The following is a 17741-nucleotide window of genomic DNA, read 5'->3' as shown; positions in this document are numbered from 1 at the left end:
GCAACTTAGATTGCGGTTATGAATGCATTTATTAATATTATTTAGACAAAATCACCAATGGATTATTTGAGAAATCGGTATACTTTGAAAACTGAAGTAATTTTTGACATTAAGATAGATATTTGCTATATGTATGCCTAAATATATTTTGGTCATGGAATGTTTGCATGATTGGCATCAAAATTAATAAAATTTTGGAATAGAATATTTAGAGCTGAGAATCTTTACTAGACCATTGTGCAGTAAAAGAGTCAAAATTAGGATTATTGAATATGCGGGTGGTGGCTCCATACTTGTAGCATGAGGCTATTTCACTCCCGAAGCCAACTACTGATCTGACCAATCATAAGCCTGCAGTGGTAACTCAGTGCCCGGCACTGTTAAATGACAAGGTGTTTACTTTTTCTACCTGGGCAATTATTAGTGCATCAAACACAGCTGTCATTGGATGATATATTTTCTCAGATGTGTGTTGGCATTAGAGAGGCTTAAAACTAGTTTCTTTATGTTGGTGAGTCTCTGGATTAGACACTGCTTCCGCTGGGCATTTAGGAAAGATTGGCAAACTATATAACCAAAGCTGACTACCTCCTAAGTACTTTTGTGCTTTGCTTACTTGCATGCCACTATTATTTGGATTACCTGCTGTGTTAGCTAGTCTTATTTTCTATTTGGTGGCAGATTGTGCAGTACGCTACTGCCACACTCTGTTGAGCTGGAAAAAAATTAGGAGGTGCATGTTTTTGCAGACCTGTTTTATCTGCCTCATGGTAAAAGTTCAAATCACGGCTGTGCAGGGTATGCATAGTCAATGCCAAATGTGTAGCTCTGGGGGGTTCCAGGATTTGTCAGTGTCTTCCAAAAAAAAAAAAAACAGTCCTTCCAAAAATAAGACAGCGCTCTAAAGCCCGTGTGTCCCTTTTAACATGAATGGTGCCTTTCCAGATCCCATATCAGCAGATATGCAGACTTTTGAACTGAGCGGTGGTAACATGCCAGATCTCTCTCCTCTTTAGTCCAGAGCAACATTAATGATTTCCAAAAAGCATTGCATATTATTGCATTTTTTTCATTTAAATTTTACATGGCATCCCAACTTTTTTTAATTGGGTTTGTTCATCTATGCTGAACCAAATGGTGCTGCAGCTTTAAATTCCATCGCTACTTGTCTACTAGCAATAAACAAATGGATGAGCAATAACTCTATAACCTTTTAATGATCTGCTTTACCATTAGGTAAAACGCATTTTTCAGTGTATAAACAGTATCCTATTTTTAAAAAATAACGCATGGGTAGGATGTGCATTTTCCAGAACCCCTCCTGGTGACTGTAAAGATGACTGGGTTGTCTAAACTGTCATTAAGTACAAAACAGCCAGAGCCCTTTACCTAACCAGAAGTTGCATGGACACCACCCTGTCATCAGCCGAGGAAAACTTCAATGTTTTGAGCACACAAAAATGCTCAAATAAGTCAACCATCAAGCTCACTCCAGAGTGGAATAAAGCCCAGCCCCTCTCCAAGAGAATGGTTGCAGTACAACCAGAGTGAGAGCTTGATTTGCATTGTCTGCAGTAAGCCAGATTTCTTTCTGGTGTGTGTTGGACTCCGCTAGGGCTGGCCTTTTTCACTGATTCTGTTCATAACTTTTATGGACAGAATTTCTATGTGCAGCCAATGATCAAAGGGTTCCTGTTTGGTAGGTTTAGGATTATACCTCTGCTTTTTGTAGATGAATGTTGTCCTGTTCGCTTCATCTAGTAAAGACTTCCAGCAGACACTGGGGTCATTTTAAGCAGAGTGTGAAGCTGCCATGATCCTCAGTCGGAAAAGGGTGGATTGCTTACCTCAGGTTGGGGGTGAATTGCTATCTCAAGTGAATGAGCTGAAGTATAACGAGTTGGGGTAGAAAGGAGCAGGAGATTAACAGGGGAATTAGGGCAGCACCTGCAGTGACGTGGACGTTGTACTGATCTGTCATGGTGACGAGAGGTCTGAGTCGGAAGGCAAAGCTGTGGTTTAATAGTTGTGTGTTCAAGTCCCAACCCATGGGCATGAGCTGTGGGTAGTGACGAAACAATGAGACTGCAAATATAAGGGATGGAAATGACCTTGCTCCATAGGGTTTCTGCATTAACCCATAGTGACAGGGTGAAAAGCTTGACCATCCGGGAGGGGCTAGGAGTATAGCCACATTGAAAGAAGCTAGCTGAGGTGGTCTGGGCATCTGGTCAGGATGCCCTCCAGACACCTACCTGGGGAGTTGTTTTGGACATGTCACACTAGGAGGAAGCCTCAAGGCAGGCCATAGAGCCACTTGACCTGGTCCCTAATAAACAGCAGAAAATGTAACTGAGGGACAATCTCCTCTATCCCTGGAGCCAATGGCGTATTTAGCGTTGAAGTCCACCATAGTCCCAAAAAAGACCATTCTTCCAACACCCTACCCAGAGACTCCGCAAAGGTTGAGTACTCAAAGCTGTCATTGAACTCGTAAAGGAAAATAACAACCAGAGCCCTTTCCCCAATTTAAAGGTGCTGGGAAACCACCCTCTCATCCATGAGGGAAGACGCCAACATTTGAGTTCAAAAGCTTGGGGTGTCAAGTAAGCCCACTCCTGCCCACTGCCTCTCACTGAGGGTATCTCTAAAGTGGAATAAAATCCAGCTCCTTTCCATAAGTCTGCTTCCGGAATCTCTGTTGTTCGTTGAGTTGAACCCAACTATATCCTGCCAGTATTTCTCAACCTCCCGCACAGGCTCTTTACCCAATAGTCTATATAACCAGTTTCAGCAGCAACTGATTGGACTACAAAGTTCTCCCTTTGACAGCTGCTCAATCCACAAGGATTTCACTTTTTATGTCCATGTGGCTTTATCGAGCAGAGACCTCCAGCTTGCTCTGGAACAGTAGGCAACTGAGTCTGAAGCAGCATGGATGAGAATTAGCACCTCATTTTCTGAGGCTATACTACCTAGTCATAACATCAGGCATTGTACCAGTCTGTCAATGAGAGAGCTAAGTCAGAAGGCAAATTGATCTACCAGTTGATCTACATTTCAGTCCTCACCTATGGTCATGAATGGTAGGTATTGACTGAAAGAATGAGATTGCAATACAAGCAGCACAAATGAGCTTCCTCCAAAGAATGGCTGGACTCACCCTTAGAGATTGGGTAAGGTGCTCAGTCATCCAGGGGGTGCTCAAAGTAGAGTTGCTGCCTCTCAGCATCGAAAGGTGCAAGTTGAACTGGTTTGAGCATCTGGTCAAGTTGCCTTCCAAATGCCTCTAAGGAGAGGTGTTTTGAACCAACTCACCAGGGTAAGAACACTGGGGAGACACAAGAGCCATTAGAGAAATTATGTCTTGACAGGCTTGGGAAAGACTCGAAAGAGTGTCTCCTTGAAAGAGCTGGAGGAGGTGACTAGGGAGTGAGAGGTCTGGAGATCTCTGCTGAGGGTGTTGCCCATGTTATCCAATTCAGGACAACCAATAGAAAATGGACGGTTTGAGAAAAATAGGGCTGTTATTTTTACATATTTGTTGTTAGCTGTTATTAAAAAGAATTACATAGAAGTAAAAAAGACAAGTTTAAACTTTGTAGTTACATCTGTGTAGAGTTGTCACGACACTAAAATAAGTAACCACGATACTATACCAGACAAAGTATCACGGTACCGGGTATTATTGCTATACTGCAGCCTTTTTTCATTATTATTATTTTTATGAACTGCAATGTATTTGTACAAGTTATAAATACTTATTAATTACGTATGTTGTTATGTGCATGATAAACATAATACTAATATAAATAATCGACTTAGGATAACAAATCCACTGTCTTTTTGAATAGAATAGTCTTTATTGTCATTATACGGGATGGTACAACAAAATTTGAGGGTTTTAAAAAAATCTATTTGACAATAACATGTCTTCAACATGAAACATAAGAGGACAAAATACAATAAACAGGAACTGATTCCCTGTGAAAACTATATTTTTATGTATTTTCTAGTTGCTTTAACATCTTTTAACTCTTCATTGTTCAGCGTGTACACGGAGCACATAGCCTAATATTAGCCAATTAGAAAATAAACAGGGCATATTAATCTCGTATTGACATATAAATCTGGGTGACAACACTGCAGGTGTTTAATGAGGTTGGATGTGTTGCCTCCTTTGGCTCCTATAGCTGGTGGCAGCGCCTGCACAGTGGACGGCCATCGTCTATTGCTTTACCGTCTGTGACTTGTTTAAACCCAAAATAGTTCCAAATGTGGCTTTTGGAGTTTGTTTTAAGTGGTGCCACTTGCACGCTGCGGCAGACTCGCCGCTCAGACCCGGTGCTTCTGCCATAGTGAGTGTGTGTGTGTGTTGTCTCGTGTTTGTGACCGCTGTACGCGCGTCTGGGCGAGACAACACTTTCGTTTTGAAACGAATTTCTATCGAAGCGGAGCCGTCTACTTGGAGTTCGTTCTAGCGTCAGAAACACACGAACAGCCAATCAGCTAGCAGACGGGCGGAAACAGCCTATCATATCCCGGAGGCCACCACTAAGGGGCAAAGCTCTCCCTTTCAGCAGCTGTGTAGTTCGTTTGCAGTGGTTGCCGTGTGGGTTTGTTTACAAGGGAGTAGCAAGCGATGAGAAGCCGGGAAGAGAGTAGAGGCGGCCGCTGTGTAGCGGAAACTGGCACCGTTAGTATAGTCATTCATGGTCATGTAGAATTTCTAGTATAGTAGGAACCGTAACGATTTGGCACCGTGGGTACCGTAGGTACTGTGGATATCGTGCAAATCTACGTCTGTGTATACATATTGCACTTCCTGCGCAACTCCTTCAAGTACTATTCCTGCACTGAAGGGGTTTCTTTATTTTTCCCAGGTAAGGAAACCTAAAGTTTAGGATGAAGACTGCACTGAGTACAGCACACCTAAAGCTCTGGTATAAAAGGTTTTGGTACTATGTTGATGTCACAATTTACTAGTGCTATGGCCAGTGTGGTGAACATAATCAGAACTTGAGTCTCCCCCTTCATCTACATGCTTGATGGAAAGGAAAATGCCTCCATTATAAGCATTTGTGCTGCACCCGAGTCCACAGGCAGATTCCTATCGTCCCTGTTGTGAACAACATAATTAAAACAAAAAAGTATTGTTTTATATGCGCTTTCGAATAATTCACTATTATAACCCTAAGCGTTGTTAACTAAAGTCAAATATAATGAATAATCAGTTGTACAACTTTTTGTTTGTAGAACCCCAGAGACTCACTGAAGATGGAGTTGTTAGCTGATGTGACTCTTCTACCAGGAGAGGACAGAATTATAGGTGAGTATAGTTCACTGTAGCTGATTCATATATTTCAAATATCATTGACATTAAGATTCAAGCAACTTTTTTTCTTTTACTAGTTTTCATATAACCTTGATCAGTTTCTTTTTGTTTTGGTTGATAATGCGTGTCAAGTACACCACCTAATATGCATATATTGACGAAACCAAGTTCCTGGAGAGATATTTCATGACCAAAAAAAATAACGCTGACAAGGAGGGGGTTACTTTTGAGTTTACCTAGAAACTATGGTTTGGGCTTGCAGTGCTCAACATTTGTTATTAGCCGAGTATTTCCTGCATTCTGTTTTTGCCTTTTATCTTCATATTTGATTCGGGTTGAAAATAGACAATTAGTTCCCCTTGAGAACTAGTTGTAGATTTTTGCAAAACAACCGAATCATATACCTCTGAGCTTGTGCTGCGGAGCTGCATACTAATTGCTCAACAATTTAGTCATACGGGTGTGTCTATATGTGCTGCCTTAAAAAACCGAGTCATAGCAAGGTATCACAAAACCAAAATTTAAATTTTACTGTTGGCGATGAATACCTCATTAAATAATAATTTTAACTTTGAAAATACATCACTATCTGAGTCCAAAGTATGACTACATTTCACAATAAAAGGTAGTAGCAGCGCTACTTTTAATATTTGTGAAATTATTATTTTCACTGTTATATTGATTTATTTTTTTTTTCCTACGGAATTAGACGCTATGTATGTGCGCTATGTATGTACAAATGCTGCTGATAAGGTTTACCAAATTAACAGAGCATATGTTACCTATTGTAAATATCTTGTCATAATATCATTTTTATTTTTTTTTTTTTATAAAGAAAGCTTAAACAAAATCAATATTATAATAGAAAAGTTTACAGAGACTATGAGAGGGCGAATGAGTGTCGTTGTTGGTGTGAAAGGTTTGCATCCTTGCTTAAGAGTTGAAGGCTTACATCTCTGGTAGGTTACATAGTCTTCGATTGTTCAGAAAGTAGTTTTCTCAGTTTGGGGATTACAGTATTTAGAACAGATGAATTGCATGTCGATTCCTAATCAGTTTTGAATGTTATTCAAATTGTATGTGTGGCGTTGACAAACATGGTAAATGGACTGTACTTGTATAGCGCTTTTCTAGTCTAGCTGACCACTCAACTCCAACTCAAGGGGAATTGTCAGCTCAACTCAAGCGCTTCTAAGACTACATGCTACATTCATGCATTCACACACACTCATACAGAATGTCTTAAGTCTATACATAACTACGTGCTTTCGAACCATTCATACACACATTATACACCGATGGATACATCAGTAGGCAACGTGGGGTTCAGTGTTTTGCCCAAGGACTCTTTGACATGTAGCCCAGGGAAGCCGGAGTCGAACCACCGACCTTCTGATTGGCGACTGCTCTTCCTCCTGACCTCCTTCCTCCTTCCTTCCTCCTGAGATACCTGAAACATTAATCTCTTTGTTTCAAATGATCACATTCTAAGGTACGAAACCCATAGCTCTTAGAAATGTGCACTGTTCACAATACTTTTGTGAATAAAGTTAAAGCTAATTTCTTCATTTACTGTAACTGCTCTGTGTTTCTACCATTGTGGACAGAGTTTGACAAGATAACAGTGCGTTGAAGCAATAAAATGTTCATCTCCGGTTTGAAGGCTTTTTCTGAAATTCTGGCAAGGATCGAAGGGGAGGAGCAACACACCTCAGTAACCTCAATTAGTTTAGTCCTTTCCTGTACTTTAGACCTTTAGAGCTGAGTGGAAATGCCTAAGAACCAAGGATGAAATATCTTTTAGTATCTTAAAAAAGCCTCCGGCCATTGAAGTTCTTGGTAGGGTTGTTAAAAAGTCAATACTCAGAAACTAATCAGATACTTTTTTGCAGCTGCATTGCTGCTAACAGCACTGAGTTCGCCCGTTGCAGTGGACACACAGCTTAACTGAGCTATTGCAGACAGTAAGGCACACATAACCCATGCCTCACTAGCAACTGAACAGCCAGTGCTAGTCATAAAACTACGGTAACTGAATCTAGTTTAAAACCAGTTTTTAAGGGGGCAAGAATCTGTGTGCATGTGTTTTGCATGAGTGACAGACTGGAGAGCTTATGTAAGCCTGAACAGAACATGTTCTTTCACATATAAATTGGAATGCAAACGTGGAATGAAAATGTGAGTTTATAATGTAAAGATATTGCAAATAAATGAATACTGTGTTTGCCATGTACTAAAAGGTCCAGGTCAAATGTTGCTTGCTGACTAGACCACAAAATAAAAGACATGCACTGAACTGCAGTGAAATTAGTACATTCAGTCATGTTGTACAGAAAGAGGTCTCATTCACCGCATGCAGGTTACATAGAAATACCAAACTGAAGTTTTAAGGTAGTGGGAGATTCATATTGAGGGACTTTTTGGCCTCGGTGTCTGGGGGGAAAAAAAGGAGAATTTTACATTATTACTTAATTAACTACCACTTTACTACCACTTTACTCAAGCATTTTCCCTTTAAAATACATGACTAATAAATAGTAAATGAATGATTTATTATTAAATTAGTCATGTTGTCAAGATGAATAAAAATGAAGATGTTGCGTTAAAGTCGTTTTGTGCTGGTGCTCCCATTTTTAAAAAGACTCTAAATTTAGTCTGGAGCCCTGTTTATTAAACATATTCCATTCCTCTTAATTAGTCACTTACCCCTTAATGGTATCAAAAATGGTTTATGTCTTTGTTTATGTTTATGCATTTAGCAGACGCTTTTATCCAAAGCAACTTACAGGTAGGCAGATAGGGTAAGGGGGTCTTGCCTAAGGACCCCTACTGGAGTGTATAGAGTATAAAGTAGTTTCCTTTGTGTCAGTATTGAGTTTAAAATTTCTTGTAATGTGACAGCCAAATTTCTTGATACTAGATACTGTGACATGATATGTTCTTATTAACATTTTCCACCCAGATATTTTTAAAGCTTTCCTTTGCTGCTTGCTTCTCTTATTCTGCTTTCTCTCTGTTCATGTGTGGCAAAGAAATGGAAAATATGATTGTACCATCAGATAACTGTGGAGTTGGATAAGAGGTCAAAGTCATCTATTTTATTATTTCAGATAAAGACATCATTTACATCTGTCCATTCAATGGAGCTGTGAAAGGCAAAGTGTTGATCACCAACTACCGAGTCTACTTCAAGAGCTCAGATGCTGTAAGTCCTATTAAACTCATGTAGGGCCAGTCATTGGCTCTTGACTGTGCATGTGACAGATGGAGGCCATCAACCAGTCTATGAGCAGTTGAGTTAATTAGATATCTAACAGACGTGTTTTTAACTTCTACAGCATTGACCTGGTGGCACAGTCTCCCTGTGGGGGTTGTCTGCATTTCTGCCGTCATGGTGCAAATCTGTTTGTCCGAGAACTTTTCTCGTTTTGTAGTTGGGAGCCTTTTAAAGATCAAACTAAACAAATGCCAGTAAATGGGTCTGAAAAAGGGGATTGTGATGTTCTGAAACGTGACATTCACTGCACATGCTGTCAGTGACTGGTTGTTATGTGCACAAGCTGAAATGTAACATATTGGCGCAGTAAAGAAAAAAAATTGAAAAGTGATTGCCAACCAAGCCAGCAATCTCTAAATCTAGCTCGTCATATTTTATGGGACAGTGAGTGTGAAGGCAGCTGTGGCTCAGTCGTCCAATAACCTGAAGGTTGGCGGTTCGATTCTCCCTCTCACTGCTCAAAGATTGGTGAACTGACAGCTGTTCACCTCATTGTCACGCCTGAGGCACCATACCCCCGTAACTCCTTGGGCTCCAGTGTATGGCATCTGTCTCTAAGAGTGTGTGACCCTGTGCCCGTGCATGTGTGTGTCAACAGGTGCCAACCTGGATGGGTTAAAAGCATCTTTTTGTGTGTATGCATGACAAATTTAATCTGATCTTTTAGGATGTAACGGTGACACTGGATGTTCCTCTTGGTGCCATCAGTCGAGTGGAGAAGATGGGTGGAGCTTCAAGTAGAGGAGAAAACTCGTATGGCTTGGAAATCACTTGCAAGGTGTGTGTGTGTGCATGTTGTTGTTCATCTATCTGAAGGAGAACCAGTTTGAGTTTAAGACGGTCAGAGTAAGGGGATCTGAGGCTAGCGAAAACTTTGGCTGGTTATCACTCTTCCACACTCAGTAAGGGGAGTAAGCATTGTTGCAGGGGTTAAACCAGGACATGGTATAAGGCAAGTTTAAAGGAAAGGTACACACCCATACCTTTCCTTTTATTTATATATATATATATATATATATATATATATATATATGCTAAATCCAGATAGAACTTCAGGGAACTTGGAGACTATAAAGTGAGTTAGTTTATGTTGAGATGTTGGCCTAAAGAAGGGAGAGCTGTGGCATCTCCATTGGTTACCTCCAAATGCATTTCACACACATGATGCGTTCAGACATACGCAACTGACCCTCCGTGTGCGAGGTAGCCGTGCAAAACACACATTCATGTAATTCAGTTACATTGAATTCTGTTTTATTTTTGTAGCAGGAAATCACAAAAAAACTTTATCTCAAAGCACTTAAAGGGGTCCAGTCCACTTCAAACCAATTATAATCCCATTCATTGCAATAAATAAATAAATTGTAATCCATCAAAATACAAATTAGTGCCATTCATTTAATGCCAATCTAAGAAAACAACTTCAGTTCCCCATCCTGAGCGTACACGTGGCGACAGTGGAGAGAAAAAACTCCCTTTTGACAGGAAGAAACCTCCATCAGAACCAGAACTAGGAAGGGCGGCCATCTGCCTGGACCAGCTGGGGGCTGAGAGGACAGGAAAGAGGGGACAACAAGCACCGTAACACCAGGCCAGAGATACCTGCTGAGAGAGAGAAACACAAGTTAATGACAGCAATGATGTCATATGTACATGGAGAGTAAAGAGAGCAGAGGGAGGAGAGGTGTGTGAAGATGAAAAGCTCAAGTCAAAGTCGCAGCATTGATACGCAGAGCAAGTTCACATATTTTTATCAGGAAAAGCTGGTGGAATGTAGAATATTGGCCGTGTATGTGTTATCTGTCGAATGTTGATGGTGAACTTGTTGTTTCTCTTTGGCACCAGGACATGAGGAACTTGAGGTTTGCTTTGAAACAGGAGGGTCACAGCAGAAGAGATATCTTTGAGCTCCTCTTCAGACACGCCTTCCCTTTGTCACATGGTCAGGTAATAGTGGGTTATTTTTGCTGTCATTCAAGATGATGGATGTTTTTCTTATGCTGTTAGAAAAACTTCAAGTAATACATATGTAGTCATATTTCAGTACAGTTTGATCTATATATATTGTAGAAACCACAAGCAAAATCCAGAGCTCATTAAACTTTATACATATGGGGAACATTATAGATGGAATACTTCCACTGTCTTTTATCGGTCCAGTCTTCTTTCCCTTTCCCTTTAATTTAACTGTTTTGTTTAAGTACAATGCATAAAAACCATAAGCATATCAATTTAAATGATTGTGTATAATTCAAAAGAATAGGAAACTTATCAAGGGGGCTGAATACTTTTGAAAGGCACTGTGAGAACTATTTTATAAAATATCTGGTTATTTTATAATGGCTGGACGTGGCTGTGACACACCTCGACCAGTTCATCAACACAAATGAAATTAACCAATTTTTGTTAATGAATTGTTATTATAGAGGCTAATAAAGTTTGAAACAGAAAGTTGTTTTTTTTGAGTAATACATGGTTGCAGGCCACGTATTTAGAGCCATCAATCAAATCAACATAATACGGAAGATCCAGTTGACAAAGTTGTTGCATTACCTGATTCGTCCTTTTCCTTTTTGACAGTAAAAGGATGGTACAATATGAAATTGTGAGTTTTAAAACTGTTTAAAACATTAAAGTAATAAGGAAACAACAAGTCATTTTTCCATTTTTGTGTGCAAACACATTTTTGCTTCTGGATTGGAAGCACAAATGAACTCGAACCTCATACTTCCACAAAGCTCCACGTTTTAATGGGAAGGTCTTTTACATCCTGTATCTGTTCAGCAGATATGACCACGCTTTTCTTTTACACTGTATGTTCAGTGTTCAGAATATCTTGCTACGTGATGATTGGAGAGAAGCTGGCTGACAGATTAGTCCTTCATGGTTAGGGTTTGTATTAAGTCAAACCACAATGGTAATTCAATTCAATTCAGTTTTTGTATAACGCCAAATTTCAGCAAATGTCATCTCAAGGCACTTCAATAATACAGTCCAATTCAAGGCAATTGGAGTTCAATTCATTGTAATCATAATAAAATCAAATCCAATTAATTCAATTTAAAATTAGTCAAATTCATGCATACAGAGCCAATTCAAAAACAATTTCCTAGTTAAGGAAACCAACAGATTGAACTGAAGCTTCTCTTCAGTCCAATCTCCCATCTGAGGGAAACGCTGGCCGGCAGCATTAGAGAACAGCAGCACCTCAGGGTCTGGACCATGGCAAGCTAAGATTACATACCTTATCAAACAAATCATTTATGCAGGTTGGTTGCTTGGTCATGTCAACACAGATATGTGTAACTGTTGATGGCGGTGATGTTAACACTTTGCATCTTTTAAGGAAAGGGGTCATGACGATTGTGCTGTGTGGGGCAACATAGGAGCAATTTTGGCTTGAAAGGGGTATTTCTCTGTCTCTCTTCAGTCTGAGTACCACACTTTACAAATTGTGTCAGACTTGGTAAAAATGAAAAATTACATGACTCACCAGCTGTTTCTAGTGTGGGCTGGCACATAAACTTGCATGACTGATCCCCAATAGGATATGATATTTCAAATATTCCAGGGGTAAAAAAAAGGGCCTTTTCAGTTTTTTTTCTTATTTATGTAGTTATTCACTTATATTTTCTCCTCAAGGTTGGAGCTCTTGTTTCCAGTTAGAACAGCGACAGGCAATATTGATTAACTTCGAATGGTAAATGGATTTGTACTTGTATAGCGCTTTTCTAGTCTAGCTGACCACTCAAAGCACTTCACTACATTCACCCCACTCACACACATTCATACAGCACGTCTTAAGATATAACTACGTGCTTTCTAAGCATTCACACACATTCATACCCCCAATGATACACTGGGGGAGCAACGTGGGGTTCAGTGTCTTGCCCAAGGACGATTCGACATGTATCCTGGGGAAGCCAGAGTCAAACCACCGACCTTCCGATTGGTGGGCGACTGCTCTTCCTCCTGAGCTACAGCCGCCCAGAATCTACTCCATGTTTTTTTTCATTACATTTTTTCATGTATTGCATGAGAGACATGCTTTTTTTTTCTATGCTTACCTGCTGTGCCTTACTTTTGCCTTACCTAGTCCTAAAAGGACTGTAGAGACTTTTCGGGGACAGAAGTTAGCTTGTGAGAGGTTACCAATGAATCGAAATAAGATTTCCTCAGCCAGCGTTGAACTGGACCAAGTTGTTAAAACAGTGGGATGAAAAGTGGCTGCTGCACATTCACAGTCTTTAGCTAACTCTGCTGGAACATTAGCCTCAGATATAGTTTATCCACTGGGCTCTTATATCCTCTGAGGCTGCTGCTGGATGGAAGATGCATGCTCCTCAGTACAGCTGACAGCAGAACATTTCCACCAGAAGCTGGCTTCATCCGTCCAGCAGGGTGGATGTGAGTGGGCGGGGCTTAGCAGAGGAGGCGGAGCCAACTTAAGGAGTGATGAACTTTAGAAATGAACACCAGAACGGCTTGTTAAATGAGGAACTTTCAAACAAAGTGGCCCTAAATTAATACCAGGGTTGTGTTTTTGAGGAGTTTGGCTGGTGACTTCAGACGCCCTGATATATACTCCCAGTAACTAACCCTGCCTTGACTCCCCATTATTGCCATAATCTCCGAATATCTTTATTTATATTTTCTTTTTCTTTTTCTATTTCTTTTTTGGCTGCCTTAATGATTTCCCAGCACCTGCCTGGCTTCCCTGTAGCGCTGCTTGTCCCATATTTTGAAAGCTGCAAACTTTCATTCAGTACGACAAACAACAATAGTTAAAAGATGCTGTTTATTTGATTTGTTGTGTGCCAGTATGTTCTGGTTACTGTGCTGCAAATAGCATACATTTATAGTGTGGAAAATGAAAAGTTTCCATATCTTCCCTCTGTCCAGCCTCTGTTTGCATATTCGACTCAAGAGAAATACCCTGACAACGGCTGGAACATCTACAAACCCATTGAGGAGTTCAGACGTCAGGTAAGACAGACTTGTACAGCAAGGACAATTAAAGTACTTGTTTTTTATCTCAATATTTATCAGTTTCTTTATAGATACCACTTTCCATGATATTTTAGTGTAGGTATGTCATGCCAGTATATTTAGAGGGGATAAAATGTGTGGTTGAACTGGGAGATCTCTAGTTAAGTGAAGTCATGTCAGAAATGTATTGGGCTGAACTCTACAGAATAGTACCACCTCGGCATCAGTGTTGCAGGCAGTGGTTAATGATTTGCATCATTTCTTCCAGGGTTTGCCTAATAACAAATGGCGTATTACATTCATCAATAAGAACTATGATCTATGTGACACCTACCCCACCGTGCTGGCTGTACCATTTAAAAGTAAAGAAGAGGACCTTAGGAGAGTGGCTGCCTTCCGGTCAAGAGGACGCATACCGGTGAGGGCAACAGTATAAATCCATACAGCTAAAATCTTACATTTTAGATTACTGCCCTTAGAAAGTTGGACATTTCCTCATGTTTTAGGTTTGTATTACTGTCCCCTGAACTACTTTAACCAAAGGAACTTGAGGCCTGGAATTTTTAAAGAATTTCCTAAAAAGGGGTTGAATAAAAGTTAACTAATTCATTATTTTAAACTGAAGAAGCCTGAAACACTTTATTTTTCAGGCTAAGCAAAGTCAATTTTGTAGTTTGTTATTTGAGAATGTCTGAAGCCCACTTCACCTAAGCTTGAGTTATGCCATTTGTTGCCATTAATGCCCCGCTGTACATAAATGACACTGGAAATTGTAACTGTCACTCTTCCTTAGGTTCTGTCTTGGATCCACCGGGAGAACCAAGCAGTGATTGTCCGCTGCAGTCAGCCGCTTGTTGGAATGTCTGGTAAAAGAAACAAAGATGATGAGCGCTACCTGGACCTGATCAGGGAGGCAAATGAAACCACAAAGCTCACTATATATGATGCTCGGCCCAGCGTCAATGCGGTGGCTAACAAGGTCAGCAGAGAAAAGAAGTACTTTCGAGCCAAGTTCAGACTAGATTACTTTTATTGTCACACTACTTGCTGTGCTTGTCTTGTGATCAGAAGTCAGAGTAGGTCCACATTGCACAAGTGATCTGAGGCCTTGGATCACACACAACAACATTTCTTGCTCGTCTTTATCAAGCTGTTCTAGCTGTCACCGGACAAGTTTCTCTTGTCATGAACATTGCGTTGTGATTGAAGACGATAGGCATCGTCTCTCCAACGCTTTCTGTATCTCAAGTTTGTCACCATATTGCATTCTAGAAACATGTAAGAGGCAGGGGTACTCTCGGCATCTTTTCACCAAATTCTGCTTAGTTTCCCAAGCAGACCATAGTTTCTTCACCATGCTCCCCGTAACTCGTCTCTCATAAATGTCTCTTCCACCAACTGCTTTAGGATATTAAGCAAGCTAGAAATTTGGTGAAAGCCGAAGACTTACCTCAGATATGGGCCATTTGTCTGTAACATGAAACTTTGGCTAAGGAATAAGATGGTGGGCTTATCAGACACAGACTAGGGCACTGTGGGTTGCAATATATTTTTTGGAGTCTCTGAAATACTGCTTGTGAAAGGAAGAGATGGCAGAAGTCATCAGTGTCTGTGAAATATTGAAGACATCACATCTGGCTTTTGAGTGTGATATGAAAGTGTTTCATAGTTGAAATTCGATCATTAACAAACAAACAAATGACTCTGCAGTAGATGCAGGTTTTCAGTTGCTATGGCTTGGCACAGCAGTGATGGGAGCACAACACCTGACTACACACATTCATTTTCAGTGAAGTACTGAACTTGGCCTTCAAGAATGGGTACAGCCTCTTTTTTTCATGACAGAAATACATGTTTACAAACTGTAATATCTCAAATGAGGTTCTAACCCTGACAGCAGCCGCTCATGGGCAAATCAGATAGGACTGAGGGATTTTACCTGACTGGAAGACAGATATAATAAGCTAATCTAATTGTCTGAGAAAGCCATTCTTGTGATAAATACTAGTCCAACACATCATGTTGGCAGAACTGTCACCTGGGGTGTGTGAACTGTGCAACTGAAAAGGGTCTCGTGCTTCATGGGCCAGGTCTACGTCCAGATCTTAGGACATAATGCACTAGATGTCTTTCACGATTAAAGGGTATTCAAACTAATGATTCCAAAGGGAGCAACTCAACAGTTTTAGACTTTTTCTTACTCGAGTGGCTGTGAACTGTTTTAGAAAATATAGAGTGCACATATATATATATATATATATATATATATATATATATTGCATCTTTATGAATGGGTGAGAAACGCATGAAAAGTGCTTTGTAGAACCTAGACCGGGTGAAAAAGGTGCTACGTAAGTGGACTTATCACCATTTACCCAAAAGAACTGAGATCTTCCCAAACTGATGTTGTGGAAATGGAAATGTCGAGGTCCCACTAGGGCTGGGCGATATGGCCTAAAAATAATATCTCAGATTTTTTTTAACCACAGTTGATTTGCAATTTTAATAGAATTTTTTTCTTTTCTTCCTTTTTTAAAAACATACTACAAATGGCAGAAATAACTGAAAACAACTTTTGCTTTTACTTTGATCATTCTTCCTGGGAGTTGACCAAAATTTAAAGCACAACTAAACATAAGCTGTGAAACATGCTTGTAAAACAAGATGGCAGGCCCTGCCTTTGTAAAAAACAATTAAAATGCAACTCTGCCCCAATATGTGTAGAACTACTGCCTACAAACAATGTCTCAACTACCAGTGAGCTAGTTTCTCAATTGTTTTTAGAATATGTCCTAGAACCAGCTTCACTTGACACTGTGCAACTTCCAACTAACTGAAAAAATGCCTGTGGTAGCAGAGTAAAAATACACCCCGGCTCTATCTTTTCATGCCTGCAGAGTAGGGCAAGGCAACTTTGGCTAAATATCAATGGCTTGGTAGGATTTTCACTGGGTCCAACGTTTTACAGCATGTGAATCGACAAATCAAAAAACAAACAAATCAGTAAGTTGTTTTTACTGCTAAGATTTCTGGCATTTTCTTTCCTGTGCTCATTTCCTGCGCATAAAAAGCACAGTCACCCATCCTCACAATAACTTTTTATGATCCGTTAACCATATTATGGTCTAATGGCTATGTAAATTAATTCAATTAGCTTGTTATACTGGGTGTACCCCCATTTAAAAACCTGTTCAAAAGGTACACACAGTGCCACCTCCGGTCTGAGCATACACAGGGAAAAAGCAGTAGCTTAAGGAGGACCACTTTTTGCACCAATATAGCATGATCACTGTTTGAAATGGGCTACTGTTGCACCTTCTCCCTCCAAAAATACTTGTGACGTGGCAGAATCATCTCCGTTAATTTAATTATTAATCTTGTGTACCTCTAGATTAGTTTTGTGGACCTCATAACTCCAAATAGTTTGTAATTAGTTCAGAACAAGGAGAGTTTCTCTTGGAGGAAGCCTCCTTGTGAGAATAAGAGGATTTGGCTAAAGTATAAGTCTTCTGATTGGTCGAGTTCTTGGAGGGGGCAGGGAAAGGGATGACTGAGACATGGAAACACACATTACACCAGTTGCCGACTATGAAGTGATGACAACACATGAACAAGAAAACCTTTTGAGCAACACGCTACGTCTTTAAGCATGACAGCACAACGAAGATTGCAGCAGGAGGTCTGTGTTTGGTAAATCCTCAGTACATGCAACTGTTACATTGCATTTGCAAGTAATTCCGCATTTCCAAAGGGGCTTGTTCATTAAGTGTAGCGAACAAACCCAAAACCTTTTCCCAACTGTATTGCTGGTCAGGAAAAAACAATCATATCCACTGATTCAAGAGTGCTGGGTCATTGGAGAAGCTTCAAAGGGTCAACTTGCCCTCACTACCAAAAACACATTTTCTTGAAGACATCTCTGAAGCAAAGACAAAGTACTGCGCTCGGAAAAGTGCTAGCAGATCACTTGTTCTTTGCAGTGTGATAATTCCCTTGGGCGAGCACTCCCTAGAGAATTCCACCATAAAAGAAAATCCTGCCTTCACTCACTGTGAGGTGTGAGTAAAAAAGTTGTAGTTTCAGACTACTGGATAAAAGAAGTTCCTTCCACATAAAAATGCTTAGACATAAGTATACCGC

At 40.2% G+C, this 17741-nt stretch overlaps 1 protein-coding gene across 4 annotated transcripts in view; it reads left to right on the top strand.

Annotated features, from left to right (window-relative positions):
- The window catches only part of mtm1 (myotubularin 1), a 45010-nt gene that overhangs the window by 14985 nt on the left and 12284 nt on the right, over positions 1–17741 (top strand). For 3 of the 4 annotated variants that reach the window (XM_072375986.1, XM_072375985.1, XM_072375987.1), the window contains 7 exons: positions 5257–5329; positions 8446–8540; positions 9280–9390; positions 10458–10559; positions 13515–13598; positions 13870–14019; positions 14395–14580. In XM_072375986.1, coding sequence (XP_072232087.1) covers positions 5257–5329; positions 8446–8540; positions 9280–9390; positions 10458–10559; positions 13515–13598; positions 13870–14019; positions 14395–14580 — 801 coding nt within the window. Of the gene's footprint in view, positions 1–5256; positions 5330–8445; positions 8541–9279; positions 9391–10457; positions 10560–13514; positions 13599–13869; positions 14020–14394; positions 14581–17741 lie in introns of those variants that run through there. The other variant, XM_072375988.1, reaches the window with a different exon arrangement.

The sequence above is a fragment of the Leuresthes tenuis genome, unplaced genomic scaffold (assembly GCF_036924035.1).
Source record: "Leuresthes tenuis unplaced genomic scaffold, fLeuTen1.0.hap1 SCAF_22, whole genome shotgun sequence".
Classification (NCBI taxonomy): Eukaryota; Metazoa; Chordata; class Actinopteri; order Atheriniformes; family Atherinopsidae; genus Leuresthes; species Leuresthes tenuis.
This window is presented reverse-complemented; position numbering and strand designations above follow the sequence as displayed.